This window comes from Pristiophorus japonicus, chromosome 12 (assembly GCF_044704955.1).
Source record: "Pristiophorus japonicus isolate sPriJap1 chromosome 12, sPriJap1.hap1, whole genome shotgun sequence".
Lineage (NCBI taxonomy): Eukaryota > Metazoa > Chordata > Chondrichthyes > Pristiophoridae > Pristiophorus > Pristiophorus japonicus.
This window is the reverse complement of record NC_091988.1, coordinates 9,858,697-9,883,373: the sequence shown is the minus strand read 5'-3', so window position 1 is coordinate 9,883,373 and position 24,677 is coordinate 9,858,697. Positions and strand designations below refer to the sequence as shown.

The window sequence follows — 24,677 nt, the reverse complement described above, 5'->3', positions numbered from 1 at the left end:
GTCAGAGGGAGATAGAAGAACAAATATGTGGGCAAATTGCTGCGAAGTGCAAAAACTATAGAGCTGTAATAGTGGGGGATTTCAACCACCCTAATATTAACTGGGAGAAAAGTAGTGTGAATAGTACAGAGGGTGCAGAATTCCTAAAATACATTTAGGAGAACTTCTGTAGCCAGTATGTAACAAGCCCAACAAGGGAGGGGGCGGTTCTGGACTTGGTTTTGGGGAATGAAGAGGGGCAGGTGGAAGGGGTATCAGTGGGAGAGCATTTTGGTGCTAATGATCATAATTCTGTAAGATTTAGGGTAGTTATGGAAAAGGACAAAGGGGGACCAGGAAAAAAAGTTCTCAATTGGGGTAAAGCCAATTTTGCTGAGCTGAGATGGGATTTGGCCAAAGTGGACTGGAAACGGATACTTGATGGTAAATCAGTGGGATGCATTCAAGGAGGAGATCCTGAGGGTACAGAGCAAATAAAAATAAAAAGGGTGGGCGAACAAATCTAGAGCCCCCTGGATGTTAAGGGACATACAGGGTAAGATAAAGAAAAAAAGGGAAGCTTATGACAGATTCCAATAATTCACAATTGCAAAGACTATAGAGGAGTGTAAGAAGTGCAGGGCTGCAATTAAAAAAGATCTCAGGAAAGCAAAGGGAGAGCATGAAAATTGTTGGCAAATAAAATCAGGGAAAACCCAAAGATGTTTTATAAATACATTAAGAGCAAGAGGATAACAAGAGGAAGAGTGGGGCCTAATGGAGACCACAAAGGAAATCTGTGTGTGGAGGCAGAAGATGTGGGTATGATTCTTAATGAATATTTTACATCTGTTTTCACAAGAGAGGGGCGATGCTGACTTTGCAATGAGGGAAGAGGAGTGTGAAATAATAGATGAGATAAACAGAGAGGGGGGAAGTATTTAAAGGCTTAGCAGCTTTGAAAGTGGTTAAATCCACAGGCCTGGATGAAATGTATCCCAGGCTGTTAAGAGAAGCAAAAGAGGAAATAGCAGAGGCTCTGACCATCATGTTCCAATCGTCTCTGGCTACAGGTGTGGTGCCAAGAGAACTGGAGGACTGCTAATGTTGTACCTTTGTTTAAAAATGGAGAAAGGGATAGACCAAGTAATTACAGGCCAGTCAGCCTAACCTTGGTGGTGGGAAAATTATTGGTAAAAATCCTGAGGGACAGGATAAATCTTCATTTGGAAAGACAGGGATTACTCAAGGGCTGTCCGCATGAATTTGTTAAGGAAAGGGTGTGTCTGACTAACTTGATTTAATTTTTCGAGGAGGTAACCAGGAGGGTCGATGAGGGCAGTGCGCATGATGTAGTTTATATGGATTTTGGCAAAGCTTTTGATAAGGTCCCACATGGAAGACTGGTCACGAAAATAAAAGCGCATGGGATCCAGGGCAAAGTGGCAATTGGATCCAAAATTGGCTCAGAGGCAGGAAGCAAAAGTTAATGGTTGATGGGTGTTTTTGTGACTGGGAAGGCTGCATCCTGTGGGGTTCCGCAGGGCTCAGTGCTGGGTCCCTTGCTTTTGGTGGTATATATCAATGACTTGGACTTGAATGTTGGGGGTATGATTAAGAAGTTTGCAAATGACACTAAAATAAGCTGTGTGGTTGATAATGAAGAAGAAAGCTGTGGACTGTAGAAAGATATCAACGTACTGGTCAGGTGGGTGGAATGGAATTCAATCCGGATAAGTGTGTGGTAATGCATTTAGGGAGGGCTAACAAGACAAGGGAATACACATTAAATGGTACGGCACTGAAAAGCTTAGAGGAACAAAGGGACCTTGGAGTGCAGGTTCACAGATCCCTAAAGGTAGCAGGCCAGGTGGATAAAGTGGTTAAGAAGGCATATGGAATACTTGCCTTTATTAGTCGAGGCATGGAATACAAGGGCAAGGAGGTTATGCTTGAACTGTATAAAACAATGGTTAGACCACAGTTGGAGTACGGTGTGCAGTTCTGGTCACCACATTACAGGAAAGATGTGATTGCACTGGAAAGGGTGCAGAGGAGATTTACAAGAATGTTGCCTGGACTGGAGAATTTTGGCTATGAGGAAAGATTGGAGATGCTGGGTTTGTTTTCTTTGGAACAGAGGATACTAAGGGGAGATCTGACTGAGGTGTATAAAATTGAGAGGCCTGGATAGAGTGGATAGGAAGGACCGGTTTCCCTTGGCAGAGGGGTCAACAACCAGGGGACATAGATTTAAAGTAATTGGGGGGAAGGTTTAGAGGAGATATGAGGGGAAATTTCTTCACCCAGAGGGTGGTGGGGGTCTGGAACTCACTGCCTGGAAGGATGGTAGAGGCAGAAACCCTCACCACATTTAAAAGTACTTGGATGTGCACCTAAAGTGCCGTAACCTACAGGGCTACGGACCAAGAGCTGGAAAGTGGGATTAGGCTGGATAGCTCTTGGTCGGCCGGTGTGGACACGATGGGCTGAAATGGCCTCCTTCCATGCTGTAAATGTCTATGATTCTATCTTTCATGAGGTGCGGTGCCTTGAACTAAATGCAGTACTCCAGATGGGATATAACCAGAGCTTTATAGCACATCAATTGTAGCATAACTTCAACCTCTTTGTATTCCAACCATCTTGAAGACTAACATTCCATTAGCCTTTTGAATTATTTTTTGTACCTGTCCACGAGTTTTGTGATTTCTGTGCATGGACCTCTCAATCTCTGCTCATCCACTGTTCCCAACTTCTCACCATTTAGAAAATACTCTGATCTATTATTCTCAAGTCCAAAATGGACGACTCTGCACTTCACCACATTGAACGCCACCTGCCAGTTTAGCCCACTCACTTAAGCTACCCGTGTAACTTTCTGCTCCAATCTATACTATTTATCATGCCACCTAACTTAGTGTTGTCAACAAACTTGGATGGCTCTCTTTTCCTTCATCTAATTCATTGATAAATACAGTGAAAAGCTGAGGCACCAGTACAGATCCCTGGGGGCCAACACTGGTCACATCTCCCAATTGGAATACCTACCCATTATCCCCACTCTCCATCTCATACCTTCTCACCAATCCCCTGCAAAGGTTGCCTTCAATTCCATGCCTTTCCATTTTTGCTCACATGGTCATGCACCAGCAATATCTCTGGCAGTAGATCTCTGCTGTGTTGGAGGTGGGGGTAGGAATGCAGGTCACACACATTCTCCACTGTAGACACTCCGTCAACTTAGAAATCTGAGAGAGCAATCTTGGTAGAAATCACCCATCTCTCGGTAGGACTATGTTGCGAGTGAAAAAAAGAACTTAACAAAACAAGTAAAGTTGCTAACTTGAAGCTCTGCTGAGGGAATGATCAGTCATGATCATATTGAATGGTGGTGCATCTTGCTCGAAGGGCCGAATGGCCTACTCCTGCACCTATTTTCTATGTTTTTATGTTTCTGCTATGAGTTGCTGTCCAACAGCAGCGCAGAGGAAACTGCTCAGTATGACAACTCTGCTCAGGTGCTTCTCTTGCTTTTTGTGTGCACATCAGAACCAGTTATCAGTGCGGATTAAAGGAACAATTTTCTCTTTCACCTCGTGACAACATTAAGCATTCCTACATTAAGTAATGCACATTGGATACAGGATAAAGCTCCGTCCACTGCTCGACAACCTCAGTAGAAGTCTTGCTACCATAACGTGGCGATATTTCTTCTTCCCACACCAGCCATTGTGGCCCAAGTTGAACGACCAGCTGGTGCCAAATGTCGAGTAGGTTTGCGCTGTGGAGTCAATTCAAGTCGAAACTACACAGAGGTTGTCGATATTCAATTCACCTAAGCTGCACAGTCCTCAAAGGAGGCACCGATCCCAGCGTCCTTTAAAAAATTAACAAGATTCATGATGACCTAACCAAACATTGATGTGTTCAAAGTCAGAGTAGTATGCGTAATTCTGGGAACCTTATTATAGAATGGGCATTAAAGCTATGAGAGCATGCAGCATATATTCAGCTGGATGATGACAGGGATACTATAGTTAAGGGAGACTTCAGATACTGAGACTGTTTCCACTGGTGCGGAGAAGCAGAGAGATTTAATACAGGTTCTCTTTTAAATTATGCCGATAGCGTCCACGTTTTAGGGTGATGACCTTTCCAGAGGTTCTGACAAGGGGACATCACCCGGAATTGTTATCATCATCATCATTGGCAGTCCCTCGAAATCGAGAAAACTTGCTTCCACTCTAAAAGTGAGTTTTTAGGTGGCTGTACAGTCCAATACGGGAATTACAGTCCCTGTCACAGGTGGGGCAGATAGTCTTTGAGGGAGCGGGTGGGTGGGACAGGTTTGCTGCACGCTCTTTCCGCTGCCTGTGCTTGATTTCTGCATGCTTTCGGCGCCAAGACTCAAGGTGCTCAGCGCCCTCCCGGATGCACTTCCTCCACTTAGGGCGGTCTTTGGCCAGGGACTCCCAGGTGTCAGTGGGGATGTTGCACTTTATCAGAGAGGCTTTGAGGGTGTCCTTCAAATGTTTCCTCTGCCCACCTGGGGCTTGCTTGCCGTGTAGGAGTTCCGAGTAGAGTGCTTGCTTTGGGAGTCTCGTCAGGCATGCAAACAATGTGGCCTGCCCAGCGGAGCTGGTCGAATGTGGTCAGTGCTTCGATGTTGGCCTGGTCGAGGACGCTAACGTCGGTGCATCTGTCCTCCCAGGGGATTTGCAGGATCTTGTGGAGACTTTGTTGGTGGTATTTCCCCAGCGATTTGAGGTGTCTACTGTATATGGTCCACGTCTCTGAGCAGTACAGGAGGGCAGGTATCCCTACTGCCCTGTAGACCATGAGCTTGGTAGCAGATTTGAGGGACTAATCTTCACTCTTCCTCAGGGGGCCGAAGGCTGCGCTGTCGCACTGGAGGCGGTGTTGAGCCTCGTCGTCGATGTCTGCCCTTGGTGATAATAGGCTCCCGAGGTATGGAAAGTGGTCCATGTTGTCCAGGGCCGTGCCATGGATCTTGATGACTTGGGGGGAGGGGGGGGGGGGCAGTGCTGTGTGGCGGGGTCAGGTTGGTGGAGGACCTTTGTCTTACGGATGTTTAGTGTAACGCCTATGCTTTTGTACGCCTCAGTGAAGATGTTGGCTATAACTTGGGAGTTCAGTCTCTGAATGGTTAGCCCTGCCTTCATCTCACCAGAGATGCTGCCCGGTGGTCTGCTGAGTGTTGCCAACATTTTTATGCCCGAATTTATCACTCGAACTGCAGTGCTCCCACCCCCTTCTAACTCTCAGCACAGACCACGGTCGACATGATCCAATGCTACCAAACAGATGGTGCATCGACACATAATCATCAATAGCAGCCCCCTCGGAGACCATTCTAGCATTAATGGCACCTTTAAGCGCAGCTTGAATGGATTGTCGCAGGATACATCTGAAAATGCGACATTGCACAATTCATTTTGGGATGCGCAATTCAGAAATTGAATCAGCCGAACGTTTCTCTGCTTCCACGTTGTCTTGGCCAATTCAGAAATAAACCGTAGTGGTTGCACTTGTTTGAAATGAAGTTCCAGCTGAGTTTGGTGTTGTAATTCCCAGAGTGAGATACTGCTGTATAGTCAGGGTATTATGCCACTTACATGCATTCCACCCAAGAGAGACAGTGTAATTGTATTAACTAACGCTATCTCATTGAGGGTCAGTGCACACTAAACTCTCCAGTTTGCTCGAACACTACGCCTCACTACACAATGTATAGATACAAAGGGTCAAGACTCACTGGTGGATAAGTATAGGGTGGTATCAATGTGTTTTATATCATGAATTGAATCCAGCAAAATGCTGTTCGCTCCACGTGTTAAGACTGGGAGAAGCTCAGCAGTACTTCGATAACTGAGCCTGTAAAAGAGTCTTGGTGGAGGTTGTACAGTTGAATCAGGATATTTCAGCAGCTTTAGATCATGCAATTTATGGCACAATGGCTATGAAACTTGTAAAACACTATGTTGACACTATTTCATATTTGGATTATGGCCTTGAGTAAAGCTGTCCAGTTAAAGGCATCTCCACCACTATCAATCCATTCTTCAATACACTTGAAAACAGGTTTGTTACTGATAGTGATTACTGTCAGCAAGCTTGCCCACTGATACGCCCACAAAACTAGGTTTCACACAGCTCAGAGTAAATGGGATTGTGGATAGAAGGCGAATACAAGGGCAGACATGTATTTGTTATGGAGCAGCGTACATTCATTCTACAAGTGTATCGGGCTGGTTTAACATTTAACTGCGACATTACCAATTACAACTAACTAAAGAGGAATTCGCCATTATGAAACAAACTAACACTCATTAAACCAGGTAAAAAGATGGTTTACTTTGATTCTATTCCAAAAAGAATGCAGGAAACATGCACATGAAACACGACAGATCATGAAACGCAGGGCCACTGATTTAACCAAACTGATTTTGGTATATGCACAGCTGAAACACGCCTACCTGTCACACACAGCTCCTCATCTTCTCCATAAATAGCTTGGAGCACTCTATTTCTTATTTTTCTAACAAATGGGTTGTGCAGAAAGACCTGCTCAACGGAGACCATCTATCTATCACATGTATTTCCCAGTTTGTTTGCTGCAGCCAAGTTAGACACAGCATTCAGTCATGTCAAAATGACACGAATCCAGTCACTTATACACGTAAAGATAGACTTGCATTTATATAGCGCCTTTCACAATCTTTTTGAAGTGTAGTCACTGTTGTAATGTTAGGAAACGCAACAGCCAATTTACGCAAAGCAAGATTCCACAAACTGCAATGTCATAATGACCACATAATCTGTTCTTAGTGATGTTGGTTGAGGGATAAATATTGGCCAGGACACAGAGGAGAATAGTGCCGTGGGATATTTTACATCCACCTTGGGGGCAGATGGGACCTTGGTTTAACATCTCACCTCCGATAGAGTGCTGCACCAACTGGCAGCTTAGATTTTGTGCTCACGTCTCTAGAATGGGACAACCCTCTGACTCAGAAGTGAGTGCTACCAATTGAACCTTATAGATGGCCTTGGGACGTTTTACTACGTTAAAGGCGCCATATAAATGCAAGTTGTTGCTGTAGGATTATCATTGGTATGGAAATCCAGGAAGATAGTTATGATTTCCTGCTTGTGATCAAATATGTTAAAGCCATCATGCAGAGCGGGCAACAATAGCAGCGGTATTAAATTCGAACAGTAGCCATTTCTGTATTTGTTTACTGATATTTCAGCGTTTTCCACATGAGCTTATCAGGTATGGATTCACAAATTGAATGCTATGAATGAAGATTGAGTCAGCCAACAACTGCGGAGTACACAGGTTATTCGAGAGAGTGGTCGGGTGTGAGTGAGGAATTACAAAAGAAATGTTGGAACAACTCACTCACAAGTTTAGTGTAAAGTGGATTTTTTTCAGTGCTATTAACTATCTCTGATGTGCTGTGTAAGACTACAATTGTGATATCTCGTTGCAGGATACCAAAACTGTACACATTCTCCTTAGTTTTTAAATGCAAAATTGTCAGCACCTTGGGGCAACCTTTCCGGAGGATAAAAAAGAACTAAATTTTCACATATGAGCCCTCAGAGGCTCCAATAAATTCGAGTGTTACCCCAGGGCCGGGGGAGGGGGGGTTCTGGGCATCTGTGCTATAGCAGCGACAGTTCAGGTTTCAATCACCTTTTTACATATCATGCAACAGTCATCATTAACTCACAAGGGAACGTACATATCAATTTCTTCTCCCTAGACACATTTTCTTGCCTCCAAGCAAAACCAGTGATTGTGATGGGACGTGAAGATGAGAAAAGCAGAGGAGCATGATACGTGGATTCCAATATTTCAAAATTTACAGCGTTTCTGATTTAAGGTGCATTGTGTAAACTCCTGTGATATAGCTCTACAACAGACATATTCTTGAGAGGTTGTTTCTGAATGCAAGTTTAACTCAATCATTAATATGCAGTTGGGACAATCATTAAGTGGTTAGAATACACGCTAGGTCTTTCTGACAGGTTTCCACAGTGTGTGAATTCATTTATTTCATTGTCATTTTGAAATATGAATTTCCATTCCTTGATGCAGTTTCAATGATTAAACTTTGGTGGAATTCAGAGGGGTGCAGTTCAGATTCCTTTCTCGCACACATTCTCCTCAATAATGAGTGCTTTCTGGGTTTTAGTCTGATCTGACTTCAACTTTAATGAGCACTGCTGTACCCTTTTCAACCTCCAAATTTGAGTGACACCACGACCATAAATGGATTCACTGCTCAGCTCCTGCTCAGCAATTCCACATTACACTGTTGATTATATTTGCCATTTTACCCACTTCTCAACTCTAATTATTTCTCCTTTCCTTTCAGTCACCCTTCCCTCACACCGGGCCCAATTCCTTACCTAAAGAGGCAGACAATCTGCTCACAGGCAATGTCCCTTGTGGAATGAGCATCTCAGCGCTTGGGGAATCCATTGTCTCAAACCCATATTCTATCGCTCCACAGCACCTCTCATTAACACAAGGACATGCTGCTGATTGGGCTGCTACGGACTTATTTGATAAATGCTCTTGTTTGAGGTAAAAGGTAATCATAAAGAATATGCAGGTCGAGTAACAATAGTAACATTTACTGCATGATGATTTAACATCACAACACAATGCACCAGTGGAGGCAGCAATGACGACAACAGCTTTTATCTTTAAGACAGGAATAACATGGTTATGTACATATAAATCCGGTAATGCACAAAAAGAAATTTCGAAACATTTACATCAAATTATCCATTTCTGAAGCGATCTAACAAGTACATTGACTAGCATCAGCCGTTTGCTCATAAATCAGTTTGTTCTTTTCTAGCACACAACCTGGACTCATGCCAGGTTCGTAAATTCCTCTGTATTATCAGGATCTGCAATGAGCAGCAGGCAATTCCTCTTCGGAGACACCTCTGAGAAAGTCTGCTGTGAGGTCGTCTGTGAATGCTGGCACGGTGCCAGACTCTGAAGAGGCAGGCTTGTTGTTTTGTGCGCTGAAGCGGCAGTATTCTCAGCAGCAGATTTCTCACAGTGCTCTGAAAGCCCCACTGACTGCAACTGATCTGCAAGTTCTTCTATCAATCTTCTTGGGGGTGATTTAGCAGTGGAAGTTTCCCCCAACGTGCATTTATCTGGATACCGTGTGCCATCCAAGTGCGCAGTTTCTTCACCACGGTTCAATTTGATCAAAGCCTCCTTGACTTCCACATCCGTTATATCATCAGCCTCTGTTCCATGACACAAACCCTCTCTGCATGCTTCCTCAGAACTACTACAGTTCGACGAATCATTCTCACATGAATCAGACTCTCCTGTATCACAGGATGAATTACTTGATTCCTCAGAATGATTATCCTCCTCTGTCTCACTTTCTGACTGAAGTGGTTGGGGGGCACTCTTCCCTGGTTTGATGTGATTTTCTTCCTCCTGAACCAATAGTGCTGCTTCCTCCAATTCCTCCAGTTCCAGGCCCAGATCACTCTTTGCGATGTTTACATGCTGCAGTGACTCAGCCAAGAAAGCAAGTTTCTTTGACCTACAGGGGAAAATAATAAACGTTTTAACTAGCATATATCATCAGGAATTGCACATTAGTCAAATATCTTGCAATATTCTGAGCTGTATCATTTGTTAACCTTTTATATAACATTAATAATTGAAAATTGAAACTGAACAATGAGTATCGTCCAGGATCAATATTTTATTTAAGTACCATCATTTTTACCAACAACTTTAAGTATTAGTACAGAGAATTCCCTAGTTACATTTAACTAATTCAGATCAATTCTAACTCCAATTACATGGACAATTTTATATCCATAGTAAACTAGATTCCAGTATAAAGCCGACAGTACTTAACGACTCCAATATGTCAATCTGACGTTGAGATTCAACCTTAGAACCATGTATTTCATACTGTTACTTGCTTGGTATAAACACTCTGGCAGCTAGAGAGCAGTTTGGATATCTCATTAGATTTGCAATGCTTGTGACAACTACCAGTACAAACATTGAATTACAATGAATATGGATGCTATTTTGCATATTTCATTATTCAACGACTTCTGTACATATGCAAACCATCATCTCAGATAATTGTGGTCAAGCAACGCTTAATATCGTGACAGCAGGACTGGAGAATATTGAGAAACTTCATACAGCAAAAGAAGGCCTGCTTCAGCTTATTTTAGCCACTCCAGCAGAGCAGACAGTAATGCATCACACGGTGCAGTATTGATCCACAGAGAGAAGGACAGTCTTAGCTTCAATCACGAGCAAAGTATTAGACGGCAGCTATGTCCCAGCAAACACACGCCTCCTTCAGGGGAGAAACTGAGACGATTAAAAAACGAATGTGGATCATTTGCAAAACTCACATAGGAATAGCACATGGTTTCATTCCAGAGCATGGGCCTAGGTGGCTGAAGGCACAGTTGCCAATAGTGATGCGAAGGAATAGGGATGCACAAAACAGGCAATATTATGGCGGGAGAGGTTGGTGGCTCTTTGTGATGGAGAGGATCTGGGGTCAGGAGGTCAGCTGAAGTGGTAATTGTGGGAGAGATGAGCACAGGCCTGGGAAGTGACAACACAGTCAAGGACTTTGAAGAGGAAGAAAGATTGACGAGGGTGCAAGGACAGAACGATCATCTGGAGTGCATTGGCCCATTATATATCGCAACGCAAACTTCCTTCCCATTCTGGCAATTCGTGCCATTTCTGAAACTGAATTTCACTCTCAGTATCATCAGGTGCTGTCTCAACTCAGCAGCCTTTCACCAATCACACTTTTAAACAATAGTTCAGAGTGAAACACATGTTCAGTTCTTAAAGCAGTTCATTTCAGAGTCAACATAATTTTATTACTGGACTCTGGCTAAATATTTGTGGATATTTATACCAAATATAAATTGGATATCTAACTTCTTTATTACTTTCATAATCAAGTCCCTGCAAAATGAGCTAAATATTTGGGTAACCTGTTTATTAGGAGGCAGATTATCAGGTTAATCTTGGTCACATTTCACAGCTTGGAGTATAGATTTTGTGATGGCTGTCGTTATTCAGCAAATGAGATAACATGCTACAAATCTGACAGATGACGATACAAATGCCACGGCAATCGTTTGAAAGCAAGTGAGAATGTTTAAGATAATAGCAGTGACGATTAACTGTACTTTTAGCGTTTGAGAGCTGTTTATGCCTTAATACTTCATACCTATTTTTAGAACAAAGTAATTTCGAGAGAGAACCTTTCGATATCAAAAATTCATTAAAAGGCCCAAGATGGATCAACATTTTTGACTTTGTTTAATTTGCATATTTAAGATCATCTACATGTCCTATGATTTAAATATATAAATAGAAGTCTGTCTGTCAGGCAGGGGGCTCCAAGAATAAAAAGGAGATCAAATACACACCATTAAATAATCTGTTTCACCATGCTTTTCAGGGATACTATTTCAGTTCACCAAGAGTGAATTTTTAACTTTTCCAGAACATTACTATAACATTACCACCCACTGAGCTTTCTAAGATTTATGATGTTCCTCTCGGTGTGTGGAGAAAAAGCCTTGCCATAAAATATCATAGAAGACAAACCTGAACTGGAAAGCCTCAGACTCAAGACACGTGGTCTGTTAGCCAAACCACTTGGCAGTGTTCGCATCCAGCTTCGGAAAATCCACTCGATCGGTTTTGGTGTGGACAGATTTTCTTATCCTTTCATTTTTATTTCTCTGCTCATTTTATTCTTTTCACCTTCCCACTACACATATCCAGAAACCATTTTTGATCCACATTCTCTGGTCCGTGCCAGACTAGCTCTACACACAGCTGCTTTGAAGCACACAAGAGTTATGGTGCTGATTTTTCTGATTACCCTCCTCCTCCCTCCCCCGACTGCACTCACCAACAGTCTGGCCGAAATATGCCAGACTCATCAATCTAATATCACTATCTGAAAAAATAATGGAGTGCCTCAGGGCAAACGTAGGAGAATAATCTAGTAAATAATAGCCAATGTCACTTTAAAAGGGGAAGATCTTGCCTGACTAACATCCTTGAGTGTTCAAGGACCTAACAGTCCAAGTGGATAATGGAAAAGCAGGAAGATCTTGCCCGACTAACGGACTTTGAGAGTATAACATCCCAATGGGCAGTGGAAAACCATATGATGTGGTGTACTTAGATTTTCAAAAAGACTTTTGATAAAGTTCCTCAGAAAAGACTTAACTGAAACTGAAAGCAGTGGGAATTGAAGATATAAACCTCAGTATGGGTGAGAAATTTGATTTCAGAAACAAAGCAGTGGGTACTGGTTAGGGGAGTGATGCCACAGTGGAGACAGGCACTGAGTGGACCAGAGAATGATTGGTGCCTATGCAATTGTACTTGAACAAGGAGTCAATGCCTTCGTGAGAGGGCAGAAAGCTGGTTGGAAAAAGGAGAATAAAGTCTTAGGGGCCAAAATTGGTCATCCGCCCATTTCTTGGCGGTATGCCGGTGGTATGTCGTTTTATACCGCTGGGGTGGTGTGTGCGCGATTTATCAGTTTTTTCTCGGCGGTATGCAGCGGGGCAAGTCCTTTTCACTCAGGAATCTTTGCGTCCCGAGTTGTGTGCATGCGCATGCTGCTGTGAAGCTTCCGCGCCCCCAACCCCCGCCCCAAGAGAGACCGACCAGAATCTACAGAGACTGCCGGCCTGAGAGTGCTGTGCAGGTAAATGGGGGGGGGGGGGGGAAAGAGAGAACAGATTGGGGGGGGGGGGAAAGAAGGATTGCTACTTTGGGGGGGGGGGGGGAAGAGAGAACAGATTGGGGGGGGGGGGAAGAAGGATTGCTACTTTGGGGGGGGGGGGGGAAGAGAGAGAACAGATTGGGGGGGGGGGGAAGAAGGATTGCTACTTTGGGGGGGGGGGGGGGAAGAAGGATTGCTACTTTGGGGGGGGGGGGGGGGAGAGAGAACAGATTGGGGGGGGGGGGGGGGGGGAGGAACAGAAAAAAAAAATTCAACGATACATACCGCTGACTGAAGATTGACATAAAACCACCTGTTCCAGGGCGGTCTGCAGGGTCAGCGGTATGTTGGTGGCAAGTCCTCAATTTGGCAATTTTAGGCAGTATGTCAGCAGTGTGCATGGACGGACGGTATGCCTACCACCTGGCGGTATGTCGCTGATGAATTTCCCGCCGGGCGGTATGTGGGTATTTTTCGATCAATTTGGCGATTTGGGGCGGTATGTCGGCGGGGCACGCCAGTATGTCCACCAATTTCAGGCCCTTAATCTCAGTCTTTTGTGCTAACAGTTCTGTACAGTAGTGAAGAACTGACCACTGCCTGCACAGAATGCTAATTATTACTTCATTTACTTCATTATTTTCAAACTGGAACCCATTAAAAATCAGTTCATCTAAAGTGCCGATAACCTGAAGGTAGTAAGTCTTGACCTTGCTCACGAAGGGAATTTTTAACTCAACTGGATTCCCAATTAAGTGGAAAACAATGTATGAGCACCATGGCAACCGTGCATATTCAAAAATAGCACAGTTGAATCCTGATAAACACCATAACTAATTTACTAAGAAAGGTTACACGTGGACCAGGATTTCTATAAATTGCAGCTAAAAATAGCTATTTGCAAATCTTTGTACGATAGCACATTTAAATATTCATTCAGCTCAATTCAACCGAAATGAAAACATTTCACACAAAGGGATCAGAATACTAAAATGTCCTGGTGTGTCCAAGTGAAATTTGATAGTAGACCGATTTCGTGTACTTCGTGAAAGCTCCCACTATATGATGCCAAGACATTGGCCCAGATTGTGCAGCAGGAATATCGCTGAGGCTGACAACGCTGACCGTTATTAAAGTGCAAATCAGACAGCAACTTCTAGCGACTGCGCAGTTAATCAGGAAATTGCTGTCCGATTTGCCTCGCTTGTCCACAAGCTTCACTCTAGCAGATCTCGCAGAGAGACTCTACATTAAATCGCATAAAGAGAGTGAAGTTGCTGTACTTACCCTCTAGATACCCAGTAAACGCCACCAGAAAAAGTTAGAGCTTGTCCATTCAACACAGCAAATGATCAGTCTTAATTACTGCCAAACAACCTCTCTGGCAAAGAAAATTTACTTTTACAAGTGTGGAGCCTCAATCCTTCAGATTTTAATTATTGTTGGAAATTTAAAAAAACATTTTTTTTTAAACTTTTTCTTTCAGTCTCTTATCTCTGTCTTAATCTCATTTTTCCTTCCCTCACTTTATTTCGCTTTCTGTATATGATTTTACATTGAAATCTACTATCCCTCCTCGTCCTTTTGACTTGTCTGCAGCCTTTGACACGGTTGACCACTCTATCCTGCTCCAACGCCTCTACACTGTCGTCCAGCTGGGTAGGACTGCACCCGCCTGGTTCCATTCTTACCTATCTAGCCGTAGCCAGAGAAACACCTGCAACGGCCTCTCTTCTCGCCCCCGCATCGTTACCTCTGGTGTCCCCCAAGGATCTGTCCTTGGCCCCCTCTCCTATTTCTCATCTACATGTTGCCCCTTGGCGACGTCATCCGGAAACACAGCGTCAGTTTCCACGTGTACGCTGATGACACCCAGCACTACCTCACCACCACTTCTCTCGAGCCCTCCACGGTCTCTAAATTGTCAGGACTGCTTGTCCCACATCCAGTTCTGGATGAGCAGAAATTTTCTCCAATTAAATATTGGGAAGACCGAAGCCGTTGTTTTCGGTCCCCACCACAAACTCCGTTCCCTAGCCACTGACCCCATCCCTCTCCCCAATCTGAGAGGCTGAACCAGACTGTTCACAACCTTGGTGTCACAATTTGACCCTGAAATGAGCTTTCGACCACATATCTGCAGCATAACTAAGGCTGCCAATTTCCACCTCCGTAACATCACCCGTCTCCACCCTTGCTTCAGCTCATCCGCTGTTGAAGCCCTCATCCATGTTTTTGTTACTTCTAGACATGACTATTGAAACGTACTCCTGGCTGGCCTCCCACATTCTACCCTATGTAAACTAGAGGTGATCCAAAACTCGCTGCCTGTGTCCTAACTCGCACCAAGTCCCACTCATCATCATCATCATCATAGGCAGTCCCTCGGAATCGAGGAAGACTTGCTTCCACTCTTAAAATGAGTCCTTAGGTGGCTGAACAGTCCAATACGAGAACCACAGTCCCTGTCACAGGTGGGACAGATAGTCGTTGAGGGAAAAGGGAGAGTGGGACTGGTTTGCCGCACGCTCTTTCCACTGCCTGCGCTTGATTTCTGCATGCTCTCGACGACGAGACTCGAGGTGCTCAGCGCCCTCCCGGATGCACTTCCTCCACTTCGGGCGGTCTTTGGCCAGGGACTGGCCCGGTGCTCGCTGACCTACAATGGCATCCGGTTAAGCAATGTCTCGATTTCAAAATTCTCATCCTTATTTTTAAATCCCTCCATGGCCTCGCCCCCTTCCTATCTCTAATCTCCTCCAGTCCCCCTACCCCCACCCCTGGGATGTTTGCGCTCCTCTAATTCTGCCCTTCTGAGCATCGGTGATTACAATCGCTCAACCATCGGTGGCCGTGCCTTCTAATACCTAGGCCCCAAGCTCTGGAACTCCCTGCCTAAACCTCTACACCTCTCTATCTCTCTTTCCTCCTTCAAGACGCTCCTTAAAACATACCTCTTTGACCAAGCTTTTGGTCACCTGCGCTAATTTCTACTTATGCGACAGGGTATCAAATTTTTATCTCATAATACTCCTGTGAAGCGCCCTGGGACGTTTCACTACGTTAAAGCCGCGATATAAATACAAGTTATTGATGAAATAAATATTCTAACTTAAGCTTCCTGGTTTGGACTCCATTGGGTCTTTCGATCTTATGGTGAGCAGAATGATCATACTCTTCACTATTGTGATGTTTCTTTTTCTAACCAGCATAGGGGCTGGAAACAATGCAAGAGCATTTGAAACCAGCAGAGAAAGAACTCATGACTCCAAGTGGAGAATACTGGATCGACTAGGTTGATATTCACTGGAATTTAGATGAATGAGAGGGGATCTCACTGAAACATATAAAATTCTGACGGGATTGGACAGATTAGATGCAGGAAGAATGTTCCCAATGTTGGGCAAGTCCAGAACCAGGGGTCACAGTCTAAGGATAAGGGGTAAGCCATTTAGGACCGAGTTGAGGAGAAACTTCTTCACCCAGAGAGTGGTGAACCTGTGGAATTCTCTACCACAGAAAGTTGTTGAGGCCAGTTCGTTAGATATATTCAAAAGGGAGTTAGATGTGGCTCAGGAGCGCCGTGATCGGGGCCCAGGAGAGGCGAGGGCCCAGTGGCAGCACGGGCCAGCCCACACTGCAATCTATGGATAGTAGGAGCATGCGTGCGCACTAGGTCCGTGCAGCAGAGCTGGTCTCCAGTCGTCCTGGTTAATCCTTGCCACTGGATCAAGACCTAGCTCGGTCAAGCCCGTGTAGTGGCTGGTATGCAACGGCCACCCCACGTTAAAAGAATCCATGCACAGGCATCTTCCACCCTTTAGTATGTAGTTAGGGACCTAGATTGACAGGTCCCTCATTGAAACACCTGTGAACTCATCCCTTTTTGGTGTGGAAGTAAGTCATCCTCGATACGAGAGACTGCCTAATACTAGATGTGGCCCTTACGGTTAAAGGGATCAAGGGGGATGGAGAGAAAGCAGGAATGGGGTACTGAAGTTGCATGATCAGTCATGATCATATTGAATGGTGGTACAGGCTCAAAGGGCCGAATGGGCTGCTCTTGCACCTATTTTCTATATTTCTCAAGAGCAAGACAATGAGCCTTTGGGGCTAACCCCAGAATCATTGCTGGTTCTGCTCAACTGAAACAGCTTGTTCCCAAGTTCATGACTAAAACTTTTAGAACTCAACATCCCCAAAACTTCTCACCCAGGCATAGAAGTGTAGTTAAAATAAAAACAGAAAATACTGGAAATACTCAGGTCAGGGCAGCATCTGTGGAGAGAGAAAGAGAGTTAATGTTTCTCTCTCCACAGATGCTGCCTGACCTGCCGAGTTTTTCCAGCATTTTCAGTTTTTAGCTCAGATTTCCGACATGCGCAGTATTTTGCTTTTGTACAGAAGTGTAGTTATCATCATCACTGGCAGTCCCTCGGAATCGAGGAGGACTTGCTTCCACTCCGAAAGGGAGTTCTTTGATGGCTGAACAGTCCGATACGAGAACCACAGACCCTGTTACAGGTGGGACAAACATTTGTCGAGGGAAGGGGTCGGTGGGGCTGGTTTGCCACGCGCTCCTTCCGCTGGCTGCGCTTGGCCTCTTCATGCGCTTTGTGTTGAGACTCGAAGAGCTCAAGGCCCTCCCGGATGGACTTTCTCCACCTCGGGCGGTCTGCGGCCAGGGTCTCCCAGGTGTCAGTGGTGATGTCGCACTTTACCAGGGAGGCTTTGAGGGTGTCCTTATGACGTTTCCACTGTCCTCATTTGGTTCGTTTACCATGAAGGAGCTCCGCATAAAGCATTTGCTTCGGGAGTCTCGTATATAATGTAGTTATACAGAGATGACGAAAAACAATTAGCGGAGATTGAGTTATGCAGTCTTTGAGGGGGAATGGTTTGAGGGGGAATGGAAAGCTGCATGCCTCCTTGGTGGGTTGTCCAAAGGAATGGTTCCCATGGAAACAGTCACCGACTGGGCCATCCAAATCTCCTAACAAAGAAGGGTACAATGTAGTTATGTGATAACCAAAAAAGAGGAAATGCTCCAGAAAGAGAAACAAAGGCCATCTCACAAAAGTGACACCTGACAAATAGCACAGGGTGGTCTCAATCCAAACATTTTTCTTGGAATATTTCAGGCCAATAGGTTAGTGAAGTACAATCTAATGTAACGTATGGCAGTACATCAGTTTTAGATAGTTGGAAATAACAGAAAATACATATTTCCAGAATGCAGTATGTTACAGAAAAGTTTGTGATATGTCACAATTAGATTGATATAAATAGTTACTACATCTGGTTTCTTGCAGCACTGCTCCAACTCACACCATCAATCAACTTTTCACCACTTCCTGAACAGCCACCACGGCTATAAAACACACAGCAACTGTTTCATTTCCTCTGTTTAAGCCTGGTAACCTACAAGGCACGACACATCCACAGAGCACAGCCAACTGACTGCAGCAAGCCGACAAAATAATTCATGACCATGGAAAACGAGCTACAGGGATGAAAAGGAACTCGATCTCCACCAGAACAAGAGGCTGTAAAATCCCAACTTCATACCAAAGAAATTTTCCCCCAGTGTTTTTCTTCCTCTTTTCCTGAAAGCAGTGACCAACACTGAGTTATAGGTTCATGGATGAAGTATTGGAAGGTGCCAGGCACTTCCATAGCCATTCTTCATTCTCAATGGTGAATGTTGGCAGCTTATTGGACAGTTGTGGCTTCACAGATATGTCCACTCCTGTCCTCAACCAGAGTTTACAAAAGTATATTTTTAGCAAAGGTCATTGGATATTCATCAGGAACAAGAACGCTGCCCATTTCTCTCCGATATGGTGCAGGGACACTGAGGCAAACTGTAGGTCTTCTACCTGCTCTAGCTGAGATCTGCCAGCTCAAGATAGAGCAGGATTTGAATCTTGGACCTTTCTGAAATGTATGACACTGTACTGCACCACCATATTTTTTCCCCCCATGTAGTTCAGATATTCGAAGCAAGGAGGACACTTTGTACCATATCTTTACTGCGGAAATTACAATACCATTCATTTAGCTTCTGCTGAGACTAATTGCTGTCAGCCCAAGAGATCGTGTAACATGAAGCTTTTCACTGCAAATAATATTATTGCATTCTTAAAAACTCATTTGATAAGGCCTGAGCTTTTAATAGTCCCTCCATTCCAATCCCACAAGAAAGCGGTCATCGCTGGTATAAAATAGCACAATATCACAACGTTTCCACCAAACGATCTATGTACGGAACTCAGGGTGGCTTCATCATTCCATTCAAGATGCAGGAAATCAGGAAATGCAGCAGAGATACTGATTTCCATATCATAAGGTTAAGTATTTATGGCAGTAAGATGCAGATAAGAAATCCATACACCAGGAGGTAAGTTTTCATGCTGGATTCATATGTTCAGAAGTAGATTTTTAAATAACCAACTTTATAATCAGGTGTTCTGGACAATTAAGAGAGAATCTTGGAGGTCCAGAAATACCTTGTATTACAACATGCCAGTAGACTCTATTAATCACCATCGAAAACAGAAATTCTAAATTCAGCTTTGACAGCACAATTTTAGGAGCAATCTCAGAAATTTCCCTGGACCTGAACATTTCTAAGAATGTCTAAGTAATGGTTGAATTTGGCTAAAGGTTTGTGGGCTGGATTTCCGGTTGTCTAGCGCCTCAGTTAGCGGCCAGTTAATGGGAGCGAAAGAGATTACCGACCGGGAGTGCAGCGTTTAGTGCCTCGACCGAAAATTCATTAGAGGCTCAATGGGGGCGCAAAGCAGTAGCGTCCGGCTGCAGACGATCACTCTGATCATAGCCAATCGTACTCACGGCTCACAACTGAGAGAACATGTCGTGCCGATTGATCATTAATTAATCTAAGCTCACTTTTCCAAGTAAACGCTGGTCCATTGTCGGAAAGCAGGCACTCGAGCTGTCAATCTGATTTCCAGTTAATGACAGTTACAGATAATAGAAAGGAAAATCCCTTCATAAACGTCAGGAGTTCATTTGTTAAATGAAGTATCCATTCCTAGTTAATTTCTGATCAATTATACATGAAATTCCAATTGCTTAAAAATATAATTTTACAAAAATGTGTTTGAATAACAGCAATAAAACACATGGCAGTGTATGTACACGAGATGTGTTCAGTAATGGGGCAGTGAGTTATTAAGGTATGTGTGTGTGTGTGTAGGTGGATGCAGAGAGGATATTTCCACTCATAGGTGAAACTGAAACTGGGGGACATAGTCCCCAAGTTTCCACACGCGGCAAAACAGGTGCCCCTCCGAGCTGGGCGCCCGTTTTTCGCGCCGAAAACGGCGCCTGAAAAAAAACACGCTATTCTCGAGCGCTTTGCAGCTCGATGTCTGCTTGGCGCGGCGCCCAGGGGGCGGAGCCTACCACTCGTGCCGATTTTGTAAGTAGGAGGGGGCGGGTACAATTTAAATGAGTTTTTTTCGTGCCGGCAACCCTGCGCGTGCGCGTTGGAGCGTTCGCCCACGCGCAGTGTGAAGGAAACATTGGCACTCGGCCATTTTAAAAAGTGCTGCAGAAAAAGTGAAAATTTGTTTATTGAACCCTTGCAAAGGCTTGTATTTTAATTTTCTTGATATTTCTGTGTGAGGGGGTGAGGGAGTGCATTCTGTAATTAAAGATAGACTGTGATAAACGGGACACATGCACTTGTTTGAGACAATTCAAATTCTTTGTAGCTGTTCAATGTTTAACATTTTTTAATAAAACCACATTGCCCTTCCATGATCAGCACTGAGGCTTCTTGCAGCTTTCTCCCCCTGCCGTCCGTCGGGAACGGCTGCCTCAACTTCTGAGGCTTCCTGCAGCCTTCTCCCTCCCTCCCCCCCCACTGCCCTGCCGTCGGTCGGGCCCGTCAGGAACGGCTGCCTGAAAGGCCTGCCTGAAGCACTTTCACACAAGTAGGAACATGGTTTATTTCATCTTTTCTTTGCTTATAAATTTTTATTCAGGTTGGATTTATTTGTATAAGTATAACTAAGGATGTATTGTAGAATGTAATGACTTCCCTTCCCGCCCCTCCCCCCCCCCCCCACCTCGTTCCCAACGTCTAATTTGTAACCTGCGCCTGATTTTTTAATGTGTAGACAAGGTTTTTTCAAGCCTACAAAAATCTTCACTTGCTCCATTCTAAGTTAGTTTGGAGTACGTTTTCACTGTGGAAACTTTCAAATCAGGCGTCAGTGGCCGGACCCGCCCCTTTTTGAAAAAAAAATTCTGTTCAAAAGTGAAATTGTTCTACCTGACTAGAACTGCAGAAAACTTAAATGTGGAGAATTCAGATTTCTAAGATACTCCGTTCTCCACCAGTTGCTCCTAAAAATCAGGAGCAAATCATGTGGAAACTTGGGGCCTGTGGAATTCTCTGACCCAGAAAGCTGTGATGGCTGGGTCATTGAATATATTTAATATTTAAGGCGGAGATAGACAGAGTTTTGAGCGATAAGGGAGTAAAGAGTTATGGGGAGCGGGCGGGGAAGTGGAGCTGAGTCCATGATCAGATCAGCCAAGATCTTATTGAATGGCGGAGCAGGCTCGAGAGGCAAATGGCCTACTCCTGCTCCTATTTCTTATGTTCTTATGAAGTCAGACCTGGTGCAACTCCCATGCTTGCGCCCCAGTCGGAAAATTAGGTGCAGCCACTTCATTTAGCAGCCACAAAGAACCACGTTCGGAAAAACAGGCGGAACAGGCTTGCAGAGTCATTAACTGGTGGCTACTTAAAGGGATGCGAAAGAGTTTCCTTCGGAGGTCAGTCAATGCAACGTTTACACACAGCATGGTGGTGAGCCTCCCACAGTTTGCAGCGGCAGACAGAAATAACAGATCAGCTCGAGAAAAAGCAATTTTGAAAACTTTAATGGGTGCATTACTGTGTCGTGCCTTTAAGACTTGGCTTTTCCCGGGATTTGAATCGGAGTTCAGCGCATGCTCAATGACTCGGTTAAATTTAGCTCCAGCATTTTTGGTCGCGCCCCCCTTTCTTGGGTGCTAAATCAGCCGTTGCACACCGATTGGTCAGCTCTTCGACTGATTCTGATGAATTTCTGGGCGGAGAGCGCAAATCTTTTCAAGGTGCTAAAATTACCCGTCCGCCTGGGTTACCGCCCCAAATGAGGCGTGACCAAATTTCTCCACGAGAATGTTTTAGAGTATGGAAACGTTGGTGCAGGAGGTGGCCAAGCAGCCGTTATGTTCATGCCAGCGCCAATACTACCTACTCCAATCCCATTTCCCTGCTGCTTCCCATACAATTTAACACCTTTCGGCTTCAAATGTTCATCTAATTCCCCTTAAATGCCAGATTGATTCAGCTCCAATAGCCACGAGTGGTAAAGCATTCCATATAATTCTGCCAAAAACATTTCTTCTAATTCCTCTTTTCTGGTTCTATTGCTAATTCGGAGATTATGCCTCCTCATTACACTTTCACTGATCCATGGCAACCTCTTTCACCATTTACCCTCTAAAATTATACCAAAATTTGGACTAATACTTTTAAATTCTCCCCTCTTCTTGGCTCAAATGAATACAGCCATAATTTTTTTTGTTAGCATAACTATATCCTCTTATCCCCGATATAATTCTAGTGAACTTACACTGTGTATTTGCAGAATGTCTACAGACACCACTGCATCAACCAATGAGTTGGAGGCGGAGGCGGACTTGCAACAGAACTCATAGCAATGTGTGTATTTTACATGTTTTACAACATTGATTTACTCATCAATATTATTTTATAAGACTCTACCAACTGCAGCAAAAATAACTCGTGGCTGAAACGATAGCAACTTCTATCGATAAAAGTGGGGTGATTTCTCCAGCAGAATTAGAGAGTGGAGGATAGTTACAAATTATGTGCGTAAATTCAATCCCAGTCACTTACAACAAAGCAGTCTCCAAGCGTGATTGACAGGGCAATTACCCAATCGTTTGCATTGTGGCTGGAATCGTGGCATCACCTATTTTCCATGACTAATATCCTTACCACAATGGGATGCACACAACTGCTAAATACCGTTACTGTTGGTTCACCAATGTCTTGTACTAACTCATCATTATCCACTCACTTTTGTATCAGGCAATCGAGTGGCTTTATCAATCAAACAAGGGACCTTCACATGTTGGGCCATCATGACGACTACTGCATTATGAAAACTGGCTTTGTGAAATTTTAATATTGGTCTCAGATCTACTCAAGTGGTTGATATCCTTGGGCTAGGGAAGAAGAAAAAGGGGATATAATGTACAATTTGATCTCAGATCGACAATTTGTGCATTTTAGATCTACTTTGATACAAGTATTAAATATAGTGCATAAACAGTACGTCACCACTTCAAATATGATCAACATAAATCCAGGTCAAAAGGCAAATCGGAATGACCTGCAGTTTGGTATTATTCCCAAACCCCTGAAACAAGTTACATCTTCAACACCTGAGACACATTTCTTCTGCTCCCCTCGTCCCATCCCCATTTTTCTGGTCTCTTCTCAGGTTCCCAATGCTGCACAATATTCTACAACCCAGAGGGCAGACAAGGCTGAGGTGCCGATAACCAATAATCAACGATACACAGAAATGAAACAAGCCGACCTGTACTTGGAAATTTGCCTCCTTGAGATCAAGAGATTCAGTGCGTGCAGATTGGCATGGGCCGAAAACACCAACATGCTGAACTGTAGGGCCATCTAATGCTATTTATTGATTGGACGCAAACTGCATATAGTTCAATGGTTCCATCCATCAATATGCGCCAAATTCAAATGTCTGTAAAGTGCCTCGCAGTGCCAAATAGGTTGACATGTTAAAAGAAAAATGCAATTAATTCCTCCCCCAGATCTCTTGAGGGCTGAGACATGGCTCTGCATGAGCATTCCAATGACACCAACACTTGTCAGAATGAAAAAGGTAAAACTACACGATTCAATTCTGACCCAATTCTGTGCACACCATGAACTTTCCAGGAGGAGAGCAGTTTATGTTCTTCCGAGTAATGACACAAAACAATTGCAGCACTGTGGAGACCAACTAATTCAGCTCAGATCGGGCATCAAATCAGGGACCATCCTGATCTGCATGAATTAGTGCCAGTCAATACCTCAGAGCCATTAAAGAAACCATGAGGGGTCAATGAGTGCGATGTGCAGATGAAATATTTTTTAAAAACTGGAGAGCAGCCCGACGTAAGGCAACCTCTTTTAACCATTATTATTTCCCCACATTTATTTCACCCTCCAATCCATTTTCATTTTGGGGAAACAGCCAAATTAGTAACTCATTGCTACTTTAAACAAGTCTTTGGAAACAGAGCAACATCAGCTTGACGATGAGCATCTAAAACAATGTGCTGACATCACATGAGATAGTGAGGAGTTTCTGGGAGACAGTTTAGAAGTATTTACAAAGAAACAGCCACCAGTTCTACAGCGCTTGGCCTTTATAATAGTAATGTGCCTCTGAAATGGTTCAAAAATAATCCCAGCTACTCTGTTCTATGCTTTCTCTCACAGACTCTCTGGACTATGGTTGTACAGGTCCCATCCACCGCCTTTCCTAAGCTGCAATTCATTGTGGAGGACACAATAACCGAGCCCGAGCCAGTTTTCACCCAACCTCCAGCCATACACTTTCCAGCATAGGCCAGTCGACAGCAATGAAGAGAGAGAGTCCTGGATGAGTTAGTTCTCTTCTCCTAGTCCCAAATCACTGAGGCCAATGCAGTATCTCAGCAGCTAACTCAGCATCGATCAGAGATTGCAAATATCACCTTGCTGGTTTGTCTGGCTCAGTTCTACACCGGGTGTTGCACATG

General features: G+C 44.1%; 1 protein-coding gene across 4 annotated transcripts in view; it reads right to left on the bottom strand.

Moving 5' to 3' along the window:
- Positions 1 to 8,636: 8,636 nt before the first annotated feature.
- shq1 (SHQ1, H/ACA ribonucleoprotein assembly factor) overlaps positions 8,637 to 24,677 on the bottom strand; it is a 112,298-nt gene continuing 96,257 nt past the window's right edge. For all 4 annotated transcript variants that reach the window (XM_070895162.1, XM_070895164.1, XM_070895163.1 and 1 more), the window contains one exon: positions 8,637 to 9,596. In XM_070895162.1, the coding sequence (XP_070751263.1) occupies positions 8,897 to 9,596 (700 nt within the window). In that variant the 3' untranslated portion in view covers positions 8,637 to 8,896. The remainder of the gene's footprint in view (positions 9,597 to 24,677) is intronic.